Here is a 21,042-nt window from a genome sequence, read left to right on the forward strand (position 1 = left end):
TGATTCCCTTAAATGTATTTCTAAGGCATCAAAAGGTGCATGCGGTGCGTGCTCGCCTCCTCAGGARAGGCATTCGGGATGGGCTAGGAAAGCGGATGCTCAAGGAGAGCGCGGGGCCGGCCGCGCTGCGGGGAGGCAGGCGGGCGCCGCTCACCACCGCTCCTTCTGGTAGCCCTCTGTCTGCACCATGTCCCCGGGGTGCTCCGCGATGCAGGCCCCGTTGATGTCGCCGAGCGGCTTGTCWGGAAGATCCTCGGGTTTTGTGCAAAGCTGCAGCGCCCTGGAGATGAAGACATCCAAGTCGAACTCGGGGTCCGTTGCAGTGCCTACCTCCTTGGATTCCTTGTGGAGATGGTGAGGAGAAGAAGGCAGGCTCCGTTCTTGCATCTCGGGAAGGGGACTGGAGCACTCAAGCCCCACCTGTGTGCTCTTCACCCACTGAGCGATCTCCAGGAAGAGGTTGGAAGGTTCTTCTTCCAGAGCAAGTTCGGCTGTAGGCGCTATGGTGGCTCTTTTCCAGTGGGATAAATCTAAAATCAGTTTGGGCTCTGAGTAATGATGGGGCTTATTGTCTCTCCACAGCAATTTGTCCAAATAGGAAGGTGACCCCACTTTGTAATCACACGATTTCCCACAATCGGCATCGAAAACTCGGTCCATTGATGAGTGCGATAGCTCCAGGAACCTCTCAGAGCTGCTCTGTGAATATTTCCGTGGATCAACTTGTGCTTCCTCAGCAATGGATTCAGACCCTGCCCGTGGGTCTCGCTGGACCTCGTCCATGTCGTGGTATTTATCGTGTCTCCATTCCAAATCAGAGGAGAGGCTGACCTGATACCTGAGAGAGACAGGCTTCTGTTAGACACGCAGCCCGGGGCTTCCTTAGAAACACCAGTGCTCACGCAGGTGTTCACACTGCGACCTCACCTGCAGATCTCAAAGTTCCCCAAAACTCAGATTCAACCAAACCACAGCAAAACCTTGTGCAATATCACAAAATTTTTCCTTGTGTGTTAAGGCAAGGGTCTGCGGAACATATCAAGAGAACATGCCCAAACTGCCTGGAGGGGACAGTAATGGGAATAAAAGCCAGTGGGCCAAATTGTCTGGCCCTTCATTTAACTGGTTCTCACATTCCCTCCATTTAGGATTAAACCATGATTAGGTAATCTTGCTAATCAAACTGTAGGTTGCTTATTAGGAGTTGGTCACAGCTCAGAAATGGTCTCCTCATCCACTGCAACAGAAGTAAGAGGTTAGCTTCAGCCCCCACAAGACGGGACACCACCAGTTTATGTCACGGTCTGAGGGCATCCCTGAGCTCGCACCTAACTGAGCAGTCGCTCCTAAAGCCGCTCGTGACGACCTCCACTGCAGTCACCTGCAACACTCACGTTCTGACACAGTTTCCAGGGTGGCCAGATACTCAATGGCTCCTAATTGACCTGCCTTTAAAAGGTGCCTTGTCCCATGCTTTGGGGCTGTGTTTTTTGGTAGGGAAATGCTCTTGACATGTCCCATAACACACAGGGGAAACCATATCCCATTTCTGAAACTCTTGGCTTGTGTGGCAAAATTTACGGGGCAAATCTCTCCCGAGGGTGTGAGGACTGACTGCTTGTGCTGTCACCCCATGAAATGCAGAAGCAGAGAGGTGAAAGGGTGGCAAGGAGAGCCCCAGCAGGAGGGTGGCTGCTTTGCTCACTGTAACTGGCAGACGTGCCGAGAAAAGCTTCCAGGCTTCCTCTTCATTTAATTTACTTGGTTGTTCCCCTGAAACTTGCTCCCTCTAGCAGAGAGATTAATAGTAGCAAGTGAATGGGATTCCCTTAGATTTTTTGAACGCTGGTGAGACACAGTGGATTGATGAGGTGAAACACAGTAGATTAACGAGGTCTGGAGACTGGACCACTCTACCACGAGGCTACAGGTATCCTGAACCATGGACACTGCTGAGCCTGAAGGAGCTCCACAGAGAAGGGAACACAGACAATTCCCAGCTACCTCCATSCTAGCCTGCGCTGCTCACTGGGAAGGGCCTAGTAATTATGATAATAATCTAGGACATAAGAGACTTCAAGTCTTTGATCTACTCTAAACCACCCACATGACTTTCAGCAAACTATTTAAAATTCAATGCAGCATGGATTTTTTTCCCCAAGAACCCTGTAACTGTGGCCACTGGGGCTCATGCACCCTGAAAAGCGAGAGATACAGAGCTCCAGATCCGGCCTGATCCCGGAACGCTGCAAGAATTGCATTACCCTATACCTAGTATTAATGTACAGGAGATGGAGGGAGAGTCATAGTGTCATTTAAACTCGTGCAACTCAGCTGAAGCCAACGCAGCCTGTTCATAAAGCCAACAGCAGAGAAGCACCCAGTAACCTGAACGTGCAGACCCCAAAGTGGAAATCAGTGACAAAATATACACGACCTTGGCAAGGTGCCAGCTGGAGTGAGACTCGCCACATGGCATCAGTGAGGAAATTCGGTGTCCTTTGTGGGTGCAGAGCATGTGGTACTGAACCAAATACTGTACCTGTCCCAGTTAGACATCTGGCTCTGGTTGGCTTCCATCAGTAAAATGTCATCAATCTCGTCCTCGATGCGGAACGGGTGCTGAGACACCGGTTCATCCTCCGGGCAYGAATAGGGACTCAGGTAAGGGTGCTGCAGGCCCATCTCAGCCGTCAGGCGATCCAGCGGGTTAAACGTCAGTATCTTCTCCAGAAAATCAATAGCTGTGAACCACAGAGAAACAAGAGGCGCTGGTTCCTCCCAGTAAGGTTGGCTGGCTCCCCAGGAAGAGCCTGAGCACCCCCAAACACCCGCGGTTGGGAGGGAAGCAGCGGCTGGGTAACCCGCACGCTGGCCCCGCCGTGTGCCTGGTGCTCTCGCCCCGTGGTGCTCTGTGTTTGCAAGGCAACAGCTTGGCAACCTGCAGCTTTTAGTCCTGTTAGCAAYGCAGAGCACACAGGATGCCCGTTCTGCCCAGCGCGGGCATCCAGAGCTGGCCTCACACCCGACCACATCCACGTGGGTATCCCGGATTTGAGTCCAGGCTCTCGGATCCACTCTACAAGCACATTCCCTTTCAGCCAACTGCTTCCACGTTTGTGCAGACGGCAGAAGTGGAATTGGACTGGGAGAGCAACTTTTAAAAAGTCCTTGGCATGACCAACACTCTGAAATTATTTTGCCTGTTAATATTTAAAGAATTCTGACTGCCTAAAATTATTTTACAAAGATAGTGGAGAGTGAACCTTTTTGATGAGGAGGTGGAAGGGAATTAAGTACAATTAAAGTGGCTACAATTAAATACAAGCACACAAGGTTTGTTGGGATTTTTTTTTGAGATTCCTTTTGCTCAGGTTATGTGAGAAGATCAAATCCTGCTATTAAAGACAAATACTTTCTGAGATGATTCTTGGTCTGTGGAAGAGCCCCTCAGGGTTCAGATAATGCAACTAGGAATGTGCCTTTCCTCAGTTAGATCTTTTTATTGTATCCCCAGAAWTACCCCCAATAAAAATGGAATTGTATGGACTGGACTGTTCCTTTATGCTAGAGAATTTCCAGGGGTCTAAAACCACTCAGCAGAAAAGACAGGCCATACCTATTGCCTCAACGCTTAAATATTAACCACTATCCAATTGTCTCCCACTGGATTATTTCATTGCCTGGATTAATTAAGTCGGAAGGAATCAATCGTTTCAGAAGGTCAGTGACTTCAGGCAGGAAGCACGGGGGAACAACGTATTATGAGTTCAGGTCACGCAGGCAGGACAATTTCAATGAATTATGCACGCGCTGCAGGTGACCTTTCTTCCCGCAGTAATGACGGGGGATAAATCCATTCATCCTTCCTGGAAGCTGACGCAGTCTCTGGATACCCGGTGCTGATGAGTATCAGGGCTGCCGAGCGCCTCGGACGGCCCCGCTTACCAGGGCGGGTTGTGCTCGGGAGCACGAGCAGGGCCCTGCACTGGGAAGCAAAGCCCCGGGACGCGGCGGGCCCTGGAGGGCTCCTGTGCTGCCTCGCTGCCTGCGGCTGCACCCGCGCTGCTGCTCTGGTGCCTCCCGGCGAGCGCGGCCACCTGCACAGCTGCCAAGGCCCGAATTCCGGCCCCAAAGCTGCAGCTGGCAGCCGCCTCGCCACGACACGGATCAGGTTTAGCTCTAGCCAAAGGAGGGAATTCATTGAAGTGGTGAGCACTCATTCCAGGCCACTAYAGCCCGGACACAAGCGATTCCCAGCTCCAGTCACACCAGAGTGCTCTGACAAAGGTTTTGCCTCTAGCAACCATCTCAGGGAGTTCAGACATTTGCAGCGTAAAGGGATTTATTTTCTTGCAGTATCCGATTTCATTCATCCAAGAAGCACAAGAACAAGGCTTTGAAACAAGTTCTGGGCAGCAGTCTCCCAGCTCGGGGAGAGGCGTGTGAGCAGTGCAAGGCCAAGCGGGGACGGRACGCGCCTGGGAGGGCGCCCGAGCCTGGGAGCTGCGGCTGAACGCACGGGTCCCGCACTGGGTGCTGCTCCTTCTCTTCCGCAAAGCCCAGCCAGGCCCCCGGGCAGCCGCCAGCCGCGAAGGACGGGGCTCGTGGCAGCTCCTGCCTCCCTCACACTTCCTCCACCTCCTCAGAGCATCTTGTGGGCATCCCCGTGACAAGTCCCCTCCAATTCCCCAGCACTGGTGCACGTTCCCTTTGAGAACAACCCCTGTCACCTGCTGAGGAAGCASGTTTGCACACACGGCAGCTGGCAGCAGCGTGACCACAAGGACGTTGCGACAGAATCYCAGGATGGTTGAGGTTGGAAGGGRCCTCTAGAGACCATCCAGYGCAGCCCCTGCTCCAGCAGGGACACCCAGAGCTCGGGGCACCCGGTCMCATCCCGGCGGGTTGGCAGATCTGCAGAGCAGGAGCCTCCGCAGCCTCCCTGGGCAGCCTGGGCCRGGGCTGGGCACCCTCACCCCAAACAAGTTCTTCCTCACGGCCACATGGAGCTGCCTGCGCTGCAACTGGCACCCACTGCCCCTTGGCCTGGCACTGGCCACCACCGAGAAGAGCTCGGCCCCTTCCTCCCTCCATCTACATCCTCCCCTCAGGTCCTTGGACACATTGACCAGGTCCCTCTCACCCTTCTCTTCTCCAGGCTGAACAGGCCCCGCTCGCTCAGTCTCTCCTCACACGAGAGCTGCTCCAGSCCCTTCCTCATCCCTGTCGCTCTGCACTGGCCCCTCTCYAGMAGCTCCACRTCTYCTTGTGCTGGGGAGCCCAGAGCTGCCCCCAGTGCTGCAGGTGTCAAAGCCACCCCCAGGTGTCAAAGCCACCCCCACACGCTACGGTACCTTCGCTGTTCACCTCGGGGAGCAGCTTGCGCAGGGGCTTCCTCACTTCCCACGTGCTGCTGATGAAAGTGGGCATCACCCGCAGCAGCTCCTCTTTGTCTTCCTCGTGGATGACAGGGATCGTYTCCAGGATAAGCTGCATCTGCTCCAGCTCGTGCCCACCTGAACAAGCAAAAACAGAAAAAGATCCCTGCAACAGCTTTTGGGAAGGAGTTTTTTCAAAATTCTTCTCCTTGAAGACGCTTTTATCCCCATATTCCTACATATCCCCCAGAAGAGGCTCTCACCCAGGGACGAGGCAGAGTGGAACGCAGCCAAGTGCCTAATTAATGAAGGTTAATCCTATTCTTTAGCACAGCACTGAATTTGACCAAGAGCTCTGCAGGCAATTTCCAGCTTCTTATGTGCACAAAGAAGCTCCAGGCATGACTACCAGCCGCGTTATCGATCTTCTGTCCGCCAGCAACACGGGTATAAATATTCTGTGCGCACAGCCAGGACTGTCCATTAAGGCAGTGAGGTGTCCAGAGCAGAGGAACTGAGGGGGATTTTCACACTACCACGTGTGTTCCTTGCTGTCCGACCGACCGTTTTCAGGCAGCTTCGCTCACCAGCGGCGTGGGAGGCCCATGCTAGCGGAAGGAGCCTCCTCATCGGCAGAAATTGCATTGAGAAAACAGAATTTTGCAGAATGGTGAAACTAGAGATGACAAATAGGGAACAAGTGCTTCCCTTCCTCAGGCTGATTCCCAAACTGGGATCAAAATGACTGAAAAGCACAGGAATAGGATGCGAGGCATCGGTATCACACTAGAGGATTACAAGCTCGGTGTCAGGCGTGTGGTGCTGAAAGTAAATTCTCCGCCTAGGCTTGCAGGCAAGTCTAGCACTAACACCCCAGCCCTCACAGACTTCCCCGCGTCCAAGCGATCCTTCGGAGAACGTCCCCACACGGCTGCTGGAGCCGAGCAGGGCTCAGGCTGTTCCCACCGAGCCCTTCCAGGAGACAGGACTCTCCTCTCTCTTCTGCCTCTTTCACTGGTGCTGCTTTCGGACACGCAAAACCAAGAGCTTCCAATAAAAATGCTGCAGACCATTCCTAAAGAAACCCCCAAAGGACTACATGGTTTTGACGCTCAAGTTTGGATCTCCAGCCATTAACTGGATCTCCTGGCTCACGTGGGGGCTGGTTAAGCCCTGGCAAACCAAGGGAAAGGCGGGAGGGGACGATGGCCGCAGCAGCGTCCGTCCCCAGCGTGACTGCCGCGGCCTCTTGCACAGCGAGCAGCCTCAGCAGCCCTGCCCTGCACCAGGGACGGGATCCCTCTCAACTGCAGCAACGCGCGATACCGACTTGCACTTCTTACTATTGCTGTTGAAAGCAGCGATGAAAAACAAGTGTTTTGAACACCCATTTAATCTCAGCTGAGGCAGACACCTAAGAGAGGCGGGTGAGCTGCATCCTGCACCTGCCCTCCTCTCTGCTTGACCATGAACAGAAGAGCTTGAAGGGATGGGGTGAGTTACCTGCAAGGCAGGGACTGGGAAATTGCTGGGAGGGGAAACTGAAGCCAAGGGGGAGGAAGGAGAAGGGGGCAAACAGCAGTACAGTCCTCACGATCTCTGAATGAGCCTGACTCTTTAATTTTCCACGGTCACAAAAGGGAGACAGAAGGTGCAAGGGGATGTGGGGATGCAACGGGCGGAGCGGCTGCATGGAGCGTCGGCGCAGGGCGCTGCAGCGCGCAGAGACGCTCCCGGGGAAGCGCTCTTCTCTATTATTAATGGAGCTAATTATTTATTTACAGAACCCTGCGAGCAGCTGCTTATGGAACGTGCTAGATCTTGTCATTCGAAACACTAACGGGTGATGGCAGCGGTAACAAAGCAGCCGCATCGTGGGGTGCTTGGGGGAGGCAGGGAGCTCTCTGGTGGCCAGCTAGGGTCTGCTCCCTCCTCGCACAAGCCGGCCCAGGTCCAGCTTGGAGCTAAGAACTGCCCCTTTGCTGCCCGCGGTGGCACTTTTGGAAATGCGCTGAATAAAGATTTGGTTTGCAAGAGCACTGGAATTTATGCTGTGCTGGTAAATCATACACTCCTTCCTAATGCTTTCTGCTTTGTTTTACATTCCTAGTACCTGCCCACGTTGGAATCCTGCAACTTGCCAAATTTGCACAAAACTAGGGTCAAAGCTGGGGAGACCCATGAAAATCCCAGCTCCAGGCCCTGAGGAGTAGCAGTCACCCACACAACGATGCCCATCTCCCATCTTTCTCTTTAATTCCTGCTATAGATAAAATCCCCGACCTCAGGGTCCAGAGATAACAGCATAAAAGTAAACTAAGTCATTGATGTGACTGAAGAACAASACCTTTCTGCTAGATGCTACTATGGACAAGCCCAGGTGGCTGTGCAGCATTTTAGGGCCCACATGTCTCTCTGCAGCCCGGGAATGSCTCGCAGCAAACACGATGGAATAAGTGCATCGGGCTTGCTGGAGGAGATGGGATTCTACAGGAGGGTTTGACACTAATTCGCTTTTTACTACTGCTTTCCCAGCTATCAGTGAGGAGGCTGCAGGGCGACGCGGTGCTGTAGTCGGGCTCTTCACAGCAATCAGCTCCTGGTGAGCTCCTTATCGCTCCCGACGGGAATCTGCTCTGGCTGCCATCGTGCACTGGCATTAAAATGTTCTCCCTCAAAGAAAAGGCAGATATTCTATGATTCTATGATATTCATGATAGCAGGCACAGCTTAGATCTGCTGCACAGAGCACCAACCTCACAGTACAGCACCACRTTATTCTGTTCTCCATGCTATCATACTCTTGTAGGCATCTTCTCTCCTAACAAGAAGCTTCTATTCTTCGTTGAAAAGCCAATAAGAGAAAAAGATGTTGTTGTTTCAGCAGAATTGCTCTTTTAYCTTTTTTTTGGCTTGTGTTTCCAGCTGCACACTGTTCCTGGCACAGCATCTTGCACAAACGTGACGGCAAGCCCAGCAGATCACACACAGACCCAGGCACTGCACAGTGGAGACAGATCTAACCGCACAGGGGAGACCCACAGTGCTGCTCCAGGTGGTCCTGGCTGTCCAGGAGAGAGGAATTCCCTCTGCTGGGCCACATTCCCACCCTGGACAGGCCTGGGTGGCAAGGGAAGAGGGAGGGAAAGGCAAACCCATTGGCCACGTACCGGCAAAGAGCATCCTTCCCGTGAGCATCTCGGCCAGGATGCAGCCGGCCGCCCACATGTCGATGGCCTTGGTGTAGTTGTTGGGCGAGAGGAGCAGCCGAGGGGAGCGGTACCACTTGGTCACCAAGCCCTCCGAGAGGTAACCCTGCAAGAGCAGAAACAGAGACATGAGTAATGTCACAGGACAGTCCTTACACCCCTGCCCTTGGCTGCCGAGCGTTCTGCTGAGGGGTGAGCCTGGCACACACAATCCTCAGCACGCAGGGCTCCCGTTTTACCCAGAAAGAAGCCCGAGGCAGATTTCTTTACTTATTTCTTTACAYATTTCCTCAGCTGCCAAACGTCAGGTGAAGCGGATCCTCCAGCAATTTCACTTTGTTGTAAGAGGACTAAAACACAGACACAAATCTACACTCAGCCACTGGAATCACTCCGATCTGAGCATGTTCTTCAGGGCTCTGCTGAACGGGCCCTGGCTGTGACTCGTTGATGCCCGAGGGATGGCTCTGGGTGGCTCCGGACCCGTGAGCGCCGCGCTTGCCTCTCCACGCTTCGTCAGCCTGCAATTTTCTGCCAATTTGAATTATAGTTAATGCAATAGCCACAATGCTTCCCCAGCTAACTAAGCTGACTGTAACAGCAAGTTACACAGCACATAAAAACTTGAGTACGCCCAATTCCAAGCCTGACAAAATACAGTATTGATGCTGAAACTACATTTTTAAGCAGTGTTAAGTCCTTGGGGAGCCCCCTGGAGAGGTTGTGCTTGGTTCAGCCCTGAGCAATGTACTTGGCTGCAAACACTCAGCTCCAGCAGCAAGCCCATAAATACAAGCAGAGCTCCCAGCGTGGGCATCGTGACGGAGCAATAAAGCTAAGAAGCCCRTGACAGCAACGCTTAATCTCACCGAAGGGAGCGGCGGCTAAATGGGAAACCTGTTAAATCAACGGGAAGGGGCAGCCAGGAGGGCTGCTGGGCTCGCTCCCGCGAAGGGGATTGAAAATCCAGGGCAAATCCACGCCATCTATCAGAGCAAATCCCCCTAAAGGGCTGGATAAAGGAAGCTGTTAGAAACAAGGTGTTCTTTACAAAAATGAATGCTGTTTCTAAACAAGGGAATATAAAGACCTCACGAATTTTGGACTTTGTTCCGATTTTGTTCTGATAAAGTCTAAAGATCCCATTTCAGATTTATTATTTAGAAAATTCCCTTTTCACTTGCTTTGTTTTYACTTATTCCATTGCTAGCTCCCAGGTGCGGAGTCTCCCTGTGTCTCCCGCTCCAGCCAGGAGAGTTAACGCTGTTCCCATACAGCTGCTCAGCCTTCATTTCTGGTCTGCACAAACACGGACACTTTCATTTTGTTGCCCCATTTGGAGCAAAAGCAAATGCAGAGGCGGGTCTTTCCTACACATTGGATGTGTCCCCTGAATCCTTATCTGGGAATCCCTTGGCAGGTCCTCCTGGTGGTGATGGGCAGCTCGGAAGCAGCGCTGCTCCCAGGACTGCTAATGCTCCAAACTTCCAGCTCTCCAGGCAGGCTCCCCAGCCACGACCCCTCCRTGCACATCTAGAAACCATCAGCAAGAGCAATTTGGCTCTTGAAAATGCCCACCAGCTGCTGCTGGAATGAGTCCGTTTGCCCACGAACCCAGGGGCTGAGGAAGCAAATTGATACCTGCGATAAATTGGTCACGGTGGCCAGAAGTCACCTCAGCCCAAGAGCACGTACCCGCATCCCCTCGCCTTGTCCCTGTCACCAGTCCCCATGTCCAGGGCCATGGACATGTCCAGGAGAACTTCTCTCCACAAGAGTGAAGGCCCCCAAGGGCGCTGGGCAGGAAGCAGGGCCCTAGGGACACTCCTGCAGCAAGGCAAGGAACGAGAGCCTTGGCCTTTGTCCCTCAGGGCCAACACCAGCATCTTCTGCGATCCCGGCACTGCAGGATACTGTTTTTCCAGCCACACTGCAAGAGCAGTTAGCTCTCACAAATGAAAGAGGTTTGTAATTTTTCTATTCCCTCCATGCGGGTTTTTGTTCTAATCGCCMAATGTGCGAGTTGTCAAGCTCTTAATCAAAAGGCTTTCTTTTCAAAGAACGTTTTAATTTTTGTCTTCCTAAGATAAGTTGCAATTGAGACTGATTAGCTGRGAATTTTTGCTAGTGGCTCATTTGATGCTGCTCTATTATTGCTGTTGTGTTATTGCTAATGCTGCTSAATCAGAATGGGCACAGAAGCCCCAGAGGGTGACTGGAGAACAGCACAACAGTCCAGGCAATCAGACCAGCCCCAGCAGTTAGTTACAGCMATGGAGATCTTGGTATTTAATGGAAAATCTTCAGAAAATAAACTCTGGGGCAAGCTTTGGGGGCAAATCGTTGTCGCACACACCTGGGCCCTCCCTCACTTCCCATGGGGTTTTTCTTACTGCTTTTGGGTTTTCTGTCCTCCCCATCTCCCCCAAGCTTCTCATTTTTGGCCCCTTCCCGTGGTGGCTTCGCCTGGCGACCTGAGCAGACACAGAGCTGCTTTCTGCTGCTGGTTCCACTTCCTCACCACGTGAGCAGCAGCGTGGAGCCAGAAGGAAAAGAAAAAGCATCTGCGCTTGCTGCAGCCTGTCTTCAAAAGCAGCTCGTCCCCCTCTTGAACACTTGWTAAATGCAGAGCGAGCTGCTCCAGTTCTCTGACTCCTCCTAATGCAAACTCTGCCAAGCGAAGGTTATGGGTCCACTGCATCCCCAAAAGCACCCACAGGAAAAGCGATTAGCTAATTGGGTTAATTTTGATCAGGAATAGCTACAGCATCATCTAATGGCTGGAGGCTGAAGCTAAACCTAGTTGGACTAGAAGAAAGATACAGATTCCTGAGGGGAATTCACCACAAGGGAAAAAATCCAGCAAGGGTTAATGGATTCATTTGCCAYGGGAAGCTTTAAAATCAAGATCAGATTTTAATTTATGTAATAAATTCTCCTTTTACTACAGGTGGGGTCTTGGAAATAGATATAATTGCAAGGAAACCCAGGGACTGACTCTCCCTCCGGATGGCGCGAATGATCCGATGTTTTCCTGTGGGAGATGCCAAGTGCTGGGACCCGGTGGTTCCCAGCAAACTGCGCTCGCAGGCCGGACGGCAGCGAACCCCCTGGGCCGTCCTCCACAGCCGGCACCCCGCAGCTCCCTGCACACGCCAACGTGGCTAAAACCACGGCCTGCAGCCCTACCAACTTCTAAACGCAAAAASAGGAGTTTGTGCAGCCTGCCATCTGCAAGAGGAATTACTCACTATCCTATGGAAAACCAAGCGGTGGCCTCTGCACGCACGATGCCACCAGCGTCCTCGTGGAAACGCACCACGACGCAGCTCAAACCAATGTGTCTAGGAGTTATTTCCCTCCTGTCCAGTATTCCTTCTAGAGCTACAGTCAGCTCTGCTGGTGGGGAAATGTTATCCTGTGGCCTGCACAGTCACAGGAGGCTGGAAGAAGGATTCGGACAACGCGGGTTAGGCAACGGCAGCAGGTTTCCACGCAGCCTCTCAAACCTGGCACAAGGGCAGCAAAAAGGCTCCCAAAAAACACACAAGAGCCCTRTTAAAGCTAAGGCCACAGCTGGGTGGCCATGGCTTTCCTACAGAGCCTTAAATACCCCCAGCTCCCCTCTTGGCTGCCAGTGCTGCCTCTCCCTTGCTCTCAAGCCTTCCCGTGCTCCTTTTTCTGCAATTTTCAAGTATCGTTTTCCTGCTTCTCCTCCACTCCTATTCCCAAGGCAACTGTCATGTGTAAGAGCCACTCAGGCAATGCACCAAAGGGATAAATTCGCTATACGTAGGATGGGCATCGAGATGGATCAGCGAGCCTAATAAAGAAGCTGAAAAACAAGGAAAAATGATGTTTTTTCCCTTAATCCTTCTAAAACAGGGATTTTGTGTGTTGTGTTGCTTCTGATAACAGAAAGGAAAACAGTTTTGGAAAGCAAGGTGATGGTGCTAAGCGGGCGGCACTTGCCCCGTGTCACCGTCACGGATGCTTCTCGTGTCACGCCAGGCCAATCCGGGCCCTGGGCGCGCGGAGCGGAGCTGGGGTGACCCGAGCACCCGTGTGGAGCAGGGGGTGCCCGGCCGCACTCCCAAACTCCCAGCACGGTGGGTTGTCCGAGCAGGACGCTGGAGTGGGACGGGGCGCCCTGTCCGCCTGTTTCCTCGCGGCTCCGGGTGTAGCTGCGACGCTGGTTGTGCAGCACCAGTGTGCCTGCAGCAACAYCAGCACCACCAGCAGCCGTGTCCGCCTGCTCCCCGCGCCGGCTCTCCCAGCCCCGAGGCAGGAGCCCAAAGGCCGGGCGCTTCCCGGGTGTCTCTCCGCAAACTGCGTCCTCCCATGCGGGAAGGGAGCCAAGGCTCCCGCGATGCCCAAGGGCCCGCTCCCCGCTCCTGCTGGGAACCGTCGCCTTCTGCCTCGGGGCTCCGAACGGATACCAGTAAAAGCGTCCAGCATCAGCCTGATGTGACCACRGGCTGGTTCCTCCTCAGAGCCTTTGTTCACATGGATCTCTAAAAGGCACCAGCAGAACCCAAGGAGGGGCCGGCTTTACAGGGCCCGTGGAAGCCCCACGATGTCCCCAGGAGCTGCAATTTCCCAGCATTGACACAGGCACCAYGAACGCTCCCGGCGCTTCTCCAACACGGACATAAGCCCTCGGGGGCCTTCCCAGCAGCAGGAAAAAAGCCTCGGGACCCCCATTCCTGCCATGTCGGRGGCTGCCTCATCCTGTCTGGAGAGCTGAGAACCAGACGGAGCCTCCAGCAGCAGGGACAGCCCCGAATCCGCCACCGAGAAATAAATCACAGGGAGAAGCTCCCCCGGCGCCAGCCTTAGTGACTCACTACTCTTCATCCCACAGTTTAAACCATGATTTTGGTTTCTTTCTCTGTGTTACCTGCTGCAAGGTGAGGCTGCTCGAGCAGTACCTGGATCATCAGGGCCCAGCRTGGACGGAGGCACCAGCGGCTCCACACAAAGCAGCAGCCCTGGACAGACATGGACACCAGCAGGAGAGGGAAAGGAGGGAGCAGTGCAGGGCGCTGCCCATGGGAGATGCTGAAAGGGACATTGTGGAGCGCTTTGAGCATGAAAACGAGACCCTGGAGGAATCCAATAAAGAGGGCAGCTGAGCACAGGGAAGCACTTGACCCTGCCTGTGTTTAACATAATGATAAGGATCTTCGGGAGGCTCCATCAGCACCGATATCTTAATTCCAGCAGCTCCTCTGCTCCCTSTTTGAACTCAGCACAGCACAGCAAAAGCGCTGAGACCACGAACACCGCTGACAGGGGGAAAAAAAAAGATTAATTTGGAGATGTTCTGGAGGGATAAGCTGCAGGATTAATGACTCCCGGGGGAAGAAAAGAGTAGTGAGAAGGAGGAGGAGAAAAGGCAGCATGGCTGTGTGACGACAGCAGRAGCGAAAGGAGACAGCGGGGGACGCAGGTGACCCTCCCTGGGGCTCAGCAGCCTTCACTCCTGCTGGATCTCAGGCAATGCCCCCTAAAGTGATATTTGAAGTATGCGAGCACTCCGGAAATTCAGAAATATCTTTCATTTTTTTCTCAGAAAAGAATGGATTTTAAGCCTTCAGGTCTAAGTGGCGTCTGAATATGTAGCCCCAGATCTAAATGTGAGCTTGAAAATCATCCTCTAGGTTATCTGGGAACATCAAATGAACTGATGCTCATCACTCACTCTAAAAACATGGAGAAAGGGTCTTCAGTGGCAAACACAAGATGAATAGCAGTAGAAATGAAGGAAATCTGCTTTGCTTCRGAGTTGAACAAGGATTCCCAGTGTTTTCCAAGGCATCTCAGCAGAGGAGCAGGCTCTTTCCATACACAACTATCTCRAGTAAAGGGCTGCAATTCACGTACACAAGACACGTGCCGGCTGAAGCCCACCATGCAGCCCACCCGCACTGCTCAAAGTGGTCCCAGCTCCTGTAGCTGCTGCTTGCTATTTCAAACATGTAGCAGGCTGTTTTCCAGGTTCTCGGGATGCAAGAACAGTCGGGTCAGAAGAGCTGCARCCTTTTGGAGAACTCACAACCTGCCATTTGTTGTGCTGACAGTGCCCAGGCATCAGGCTGAGCACAGTCCAGGTACAACAGGGCACAAGGGGAAAAAAACAAGCATTTAAGATGTATTTTCTTGCCACAAAGATTTGCAAGCAAACTCTCCCACGAGTGCTGCAATTCCGGGCTGCCTTYGGTGGTTGGGATCTACTGGATCTTTTCAGCAATTCGTTACCCACAGAGCATCATTTAACCCATCTAGGAGCAGCCGGCACCAGCAGCAGGCAGGAGCCAGGACTTTGCTCCGAGCAGGCCCACCTGGAAGCAGGACAATAGCTTCAAACCCGGAGATGCCTGGAGGTCTCTTCCCTCTTGCTGGTGCAATGAGCTTGCAAGGAAAACTGAGGGTGAAGAGAAGCAGGGGCAGGAATGTTTTTTTCTCAGTCATCTGAACAGGACTGAAAGCAAACACGGGACTCGTGACGCCTGCAGGAATTAGGAGATATTACTGCATATTACACAGGYACATCCTGTAAAGAAACCTCAGGCTCTTCAGTCAGCCTGACAGCTCCTGTCCRCAGCACTCGTTGCTATTAAACCCATGGAGAATTGCTCAGAAATAACAGTAATTCTGCAACAGAACTGGACAGCCAACTGCTACAGCATCCCACAGGCTTCAGCTGGGTGACGTTCTTCAGATTAGCTGCTGTGTCCGCATCGCCTTTCTGGGAGCGTCTTCCTCCGTGAGCCACCCTCTTTTGGGAAAGGTCTTTCCAAGCACCTGGTTTTCACTGGTTTTRTTTGTTTGTTTGTTATTGTTACTTTTGTGTGTGTTTTTTAAAGGCAGGTGCCTCTTGTTGAGGTGGGTAAGAGCTACCAGGTAAGGAAGAGGGCCCAGGGGCAGCAGCCAGGCTGGCTGCAGGGCTGCCCAGCCTCTCCACCAGTGCAAGCAGCCACCACCACGTRCTCCTTTACCACCTTACTCAGGTTTGGTTTACTCCAAATCCTCTATTCAAAACCAGAGCAGGGTTCAGCTTCATTGAGATCATCCTTCCTCCATCCTTTTCCACTCTCCTTCCTTCGCTTCTCTTGTAAAGCAACATCAAATAAACCAGAGCTGCAGTTGACAGAAACTCACTGTTGCTTAGATTTTTACCTTACATCTTAACAAACCAAACAGCGACTTCCACCAGAAACTGGCCGTGGGTTTTCTCATGTCTCCTTGTGTAGACTAGCTGATATTTTGCTTTCTCCTGGACCCACAGCAATCCGTGAGCATACACTGAAGAATTGCGTATCCTGGCAGGACGGATGCTGCAAGGACAAACGCAGCGGGACCGGCAGGATCCAGCCAGACGCAGTGGTGTTTACATGTCCCACCAGCACGGGCACCTTTTTTTGCAGCATGTAGCGTCCATCAGAGAAGCAGCAAGTTCATTAAACTGCCGCCCCGGCCTGGCTGGCAGTAACTGCAGCTGCCTTCAAAATCAGCTCCAATTGGGACTCCTTCGGTACGGAGCAAAGCGGACTGCAGGAAGGGAAAGGGCTGGTCAGTGCGCGCTCCGAGCAGCCAGACAGCATCGCGAGCAGCTGAATCCTCAATCTGGTCCCGTTTTGCTCTGCTTCAGCCTCTTCCAAAGGCACATCCACGCGGCCAAGTCACATGAGACTGGTACTTTTTGCCAACAAAACCCCTGGATTGGGGCTCCCGGGGGCAGCGAGCCAGTGCAGACGCTGCTCCTTGGCGTGACCCAAGCGCTTCCGCCTTCTCCTGCACTGCTTGGATGCGGCTCCCGGCCGCTCTGCAGCCCCTCGGCCGAGTTACCACCTTTGTGCAGGGGCCGGGCCCTCCCRAAAGAGCCTCCCGCGGGTCTCCAAGACGATGGAAAGGGAAGGAACAAATGTGCTTTAAGCAGCTCATGGGCAACATAACTCATCCCGTGGACTTCCGTGGCCTGCATCCAGCCAGCGGGCCAGGGAACGGWGCCACTCAACAAACACATCCCCAATTCGGCCCTAACCGTGAAGCAGCTCCCATATTCCAGGACTCTGAAGTTCAAGCTGATCTATCTTCACCCAGCAGATCTATCCCGGGCTGCTCATGGCTCCTTTGTCCCTCCTGCCTCGCCTGCTCCTTTTGGGAAGGCAGCAAAGGGTGTTATTCACCCCTGCCCCGTTGACAACACACGTTCCACACTCGTTGTCGCTCGCTGAGAATTTCCWGCTGGCACCGGTGACAGACCAGCTGCTGGCGGCTGCCACGCTGTCCCCAACACAGGGAGACTCTGCGCTCGAGCCCGCCGTTCCGCTCCCGTCCTGAGCTACAACACCCTGCGGACCCTCCACGCCACGGGACCAGGTCCAAATGGCACCAGAGGTTGTCTAGTCTGCCTGGAGTGACTGGTTGAGCAGGTGTAGTGGGAAGGGCTCTGTCAACAGGAGGAAATGGTGGATGGACCAACATCCCAGCCCTTACGCTGTTGAGCACCTCCTGCCCTTCCCTTTGGAGGCTGCAGCCACCGCAAACCAAAGCTCTGGCCCTCAAAAGATGAAGGACTTTCCAATCCCCATCATCTGCAAGGCTCCAAGCACCCACTGCGGCTTTGGGAAGAGGGCTCCTCCACCTCCTCCTGCTCCACATGCTTCATGGAGATCAAGAATGCAGACGRAAAAACATCAAAAAAGAGAACAACGCATGCAGAGGGTTGCCACTCACTGGGAGGGTTGCATAGCCAAGACACTGGGCATGAATTAAGTAAGTCTGGAGGATGCATTTCTGTCCGAGTGCTGGAACGTCTTCTGTATCCTCAATTATTTGGGGAGGCTCAGGAGCTGCCTGTGTATACAACCCTTGGCAGCAAAAACCACAGCTCACTAAGGTGCCACTTCTAGAGAGGAGCAGCGCTTTCCTGAGAGCAGGCAAGAGGCTCAGGGGAAAGCAGGGATGCCAGGTGAAGTCACTGCCAGCGACTGTCCAAGGAGGGGACAATGGCTTTGCCTTCTTTGGAGGCAGGCAGCTATCTACTTCCCTGCATTTCGCTCCATTTATTATGAAAGCACTAACATTTTCAATGCTGGCATGGCACAGCTCACCCCGGCGCCTCGTCTCCCTGCAGGGGACATGCACAGTCTGCACAACAACGTGGCAGGGAGRGTATGGAGGAGCAGGAATGTTTGTTCCTTTCTGGGATCTCAACTTCCATCCTGAGCCTCAGTCCACTGCACCTCAGCCCAGGGGAGCTGTTGTTCGAACAGGGTGGTCAAGCACAGGAGGGACAGCATGGAAATCCTCTCCTGGGATCTCTCCGGAGAGGAATGGACAGGGAGAGAAATGGCAGCAAATCCCATCGGCAGCACAAGATCCGGCTCCCGGCTGCGCAATGCCCGATCCAGACAGGACACTGAGCAAAATGCTGGAGTAAGAAACATTCTGCAAATGAAAAACTTAGAACACTTGGCACAAAAATGAGGGTAAATACAAAAGCAGGATCTATTAATGAGTCAGATCCCCTTTTCACATGCTTCTGTCGCACAGGTGAACGACAGCTCATGTTTTATGAAAGAGGCAAAGCAAGACACACCAAGTTTAGTCATTTAAACAAAACAAGCAATCATACACCCCCCATAGCCATTACTGCAATGAAAGATAAAAAGCATCAAAAAACATCTGAATGTGCTTGAAGAGTTATGGTGCCTTGCTTCTTGGCAGAGCCAAACCATGGACTAACAGCCAGGAAATACCTCCTGATTTAGGAAAAAAAGCAGGACCTTTAAGTTCAGGAACAGCAAGAGCCTGASCAGCTTTTAGAGGTGCCCTGAAGAGGCTCAGGGAAGAGGTTCTCCTGAGAGCAAACACTGGTGCTGTCGCTGCTGTCCCACGTGTGCCAGGGGGGTGAGCAAGCACCCACGCGGGCAGGCAGCACCCAGCTTCCAGGGCAGCGTTAAACGAGGAGCCAGCCAGGGCTCTGCAGTGTAGGTGGCTGCAATCAGGACCCAGCACAGGAGAGCCCAGCTGGCTCCTCGCACAGCAGTGAGCGAGAGCAGCCCAGCCATCCCACTGCAACGTCTGCCCATCCTGAAGAGAAACAAGCCCGGTGAGTCTGTGCCACGTACCTTGTGGGAGTAATGCTGATCCACAATCCTGGCTAGCCCGAAGTCGCCGATCTTCAACACGAGGTCCTCCGTGCTGATGAAAATATTGGCTGGCTTCAGGTCTCTGTGCAGCACGTTGGCCGAGTGGATGTACTTCAGCCCGCGGAGCAGCTGGTACATGAAGAGCTTGGCATGCTCCTCCGTGAGCTTGCCCTGCTCCAGCAGCCGCGCCAGGTCTGTCTCCATGTACTCCTGAACGATGTACACCACGTTAAACTTGAAAAAGTCCCCGTGCAGCTTGGTGCCCTTGGGCCCCAGCACCTCGTAGACCCGCACGATGTTGTCGTGCTCGAGCCTGCGGATGATTTTGATCTCCCGGAAGGCGTGTTTGAGGCTCCGCGCGTCGCTGATGGTGATCTTCTTCACGGCCACCTTGCGGCAGCTCTTGCTGTCGAGGGCTGACAGCACCAGTCCGTTYGCCCCAAAGCCCAAGGGGCGGAAGTTAACGAAGCGGCAGCCCAGATCGTAGCCGTACATGCTGGCAATGCAGTCGCACTTCTCTGCCATCGCGGGCTTGCTCGTCTTCCGGCTTTGCTGCTTCGTCACTTGAACAACTGGGAGAGTCGAAGAATTTCCAGATCACAAATGTGTTTTGAAAGAAAGCGAGTCATTATTACTCACAGATGCTTGGGGGATTTCTTCCTCCGAGCCCATGGTTACAAGATGAGAAGGTTTCTGACATGCAGACACACTAAAAATAGATGTGAACACACACACATACACACAAATAAAATGTTTTAAGTGGGAGAAGGAAGCAAGGGGTAGAGGAGGCTTTCCAAGCAGCGCGGGTATTTCAAAGGCAGCGAAGCAGCAGCGCTGTCACAACGCAGAGAGGTGATTTTCCTTGTTGCTAAGATCATCACTACTAAGTTTTCCAGGTGCTTTCATTTCCTTCCCTGAAGTCTCCAGGACGATGCTGAAGCGACGGGCTCGCTCGGGCCGGGACGCGCAGCAGCAGCGGGGCAGAGCCCCGGGCCGCCCCATAGCCCCTGGCTGCCCCGGCCGCCTTTGCTCCCGCGGGGTGCGACAGCGTTGCAGGGAATCGCATCCAGGGCTGGATCCTCAGCAGTCAGCAGGGCTCTGCTGTCCTTACCGCCCCCCTTTCCTTGAGCACGGACCCCATTTCCTGCCGGCCGCTTTTCGGACTGACACTCACTGTCTACGAGCTGTGCTCAGCGCCGCAGGCTGCCACGTGCGCGATGCCGACACTTGGCCCTTGCATGTCTGCCGTGCGGGATGCCGAGCGCGGCGCAGCCTTCGGAGCCGGGTGGAAGCGGGATCGCCGGAGGGCCGCCCCGCATCGTGCCGTCCCGCGGGTCCTCAGCAGGCCTCGGCCCGGGTGCTGCAAGAGGAGCAGACATCAGCTCAGGTGGTAATGACACTGGATYCGCGCTCCCCTTCCTTCCCCCAGGCTCAATGCCCGCAAATCGGGACCTTTTGGTAGCTCATTAGTTTTGCTCTCTAAACACAGGCATCTTCCAGGGGCCAATCTTCCCTTTTTGCGTTGAAATGCAAATGGATAATGCTTGCTTTCTGTTTTGCCCCCTTTTTTTTTTTTTAATTTAATTTGTTTGCATGTTTTATGAGGCAATCTGCAGAAGGCTGAGGTTGCCTAACACACATACGTCCCCAGCTGCCTGCTTAGCCCAGACACTCAACGCGTCCCCAACGAAGCAACGTTAGCAGCAYGAGGGGTGCAAGCCCCAGAGGGAAACCTAGGCCTCGGCCTTCTTCAGTTTGCCWTTAATGCAATTTGGGCCTAAAAACAACAAAACAAATTTTCCAATTAGCTTTTTTTCCCCTCTTTTGTAGGTAAATGCAAGGGGAAAGTGTCCCCAACCAGCAAGTGACTCGCACCCGCACTGTGCCACTTTCTGAGAGATTTACTAGCAGCAGCTCGACTCAGGTGAGAGTCAGAGGGCTTGACACCCCCCAGGTGAAAGGTCCTACCGTGAAGCTCAGCATCAGCCCAGCCCCTGCATCACACCTAGAAACCACCTGCTTTTAGTGCAGGTATAGAAAACAAAGAAAGCATCATGTGTTGATGAGAGGACGGTGCAAGAGCAGCCTAACAACACAGCCTGTTTCCTTGTGGACACGCTGTGTTCCTGGCACACGAGGAGAGCGGCTTCATGAAGATGGGTGATGTGCATCATCACATGCCTTTAAAAGGCTGGAAGCATGGACAGAGATGACCGGATAAYGGGGATTCAACGCCGTTGGCGGAGGTTAAGTGCAGACAACCGGGGGCGACCCCTCTGCAGGGTGCCAGCT

General features: G+C 53.4%; 1 protein-coding gene across 2 annotated transcripts; it reads right to left on the reverse strand.

Annotated features, from left to right (window-relative positions):
- Positions 1 to 124: 124 nt before the first annotated feature.
- On the reverse strand, positions 125 to 19,951 carry MAPK4 (mitogen-activated protein kinase 4). 2 transcript variants are annotated; one of them, XM_026040109.1, is made up of 6 exons: positions 19,925 to 19,951; positions 18,730 to 19,459; positions 8,552 to 8,696; positions 5,358 to 5,519; positions 2,543 to 2,744; positions 125 to 838 (listed from the first exon to the last, which is right to left on the reverse strand). In XM_026040109.1, the coding sequence occupies exons 2-6, from the start codon at positions 19,273 to 19,275 to the stop codon at positions 151 to 153; spliced, it is 1,743 nt and encodes a 580-aa protein (XP_025895894.1). In that variant the 5' UTR covers positions 19,276 to 19,459; positions 19,925 to 19,951; the 3' UTR covers positions 125 to 150. The 2 variants fall into 2 exon arrangements, with proteins under 2 accessions (XP_025895894.1, XP_025895901.1); XM_026040116.1 differs by lacking the exons at positions 125 to 838; positions 19,925 to 19,951 and having other exon boundaries at positions 2,661 to 2,744; positions 5,371 to 5,519; positions 18,730 to 19,725.
- Positions 19,952 to 21,042: the final 1,091 nt, after the last annotated feature.

Source organism: Nothoprocta perdicaria, unplaced genomic scaffold, assembly GCF_003342845.1.
Source record: "Nothoprocta perdicaria isolate Ctin4 unplaced genomic scaffold, notPer1 scaffold_10, whole genome shotgun sequence".
NCBI classification, from domain to species: Eukaryota; Metazoa; Chordata; class Aves; order Tinamiformes; family Tinamidae; genus Nothoprocta; species Nothoprocta perdicaria.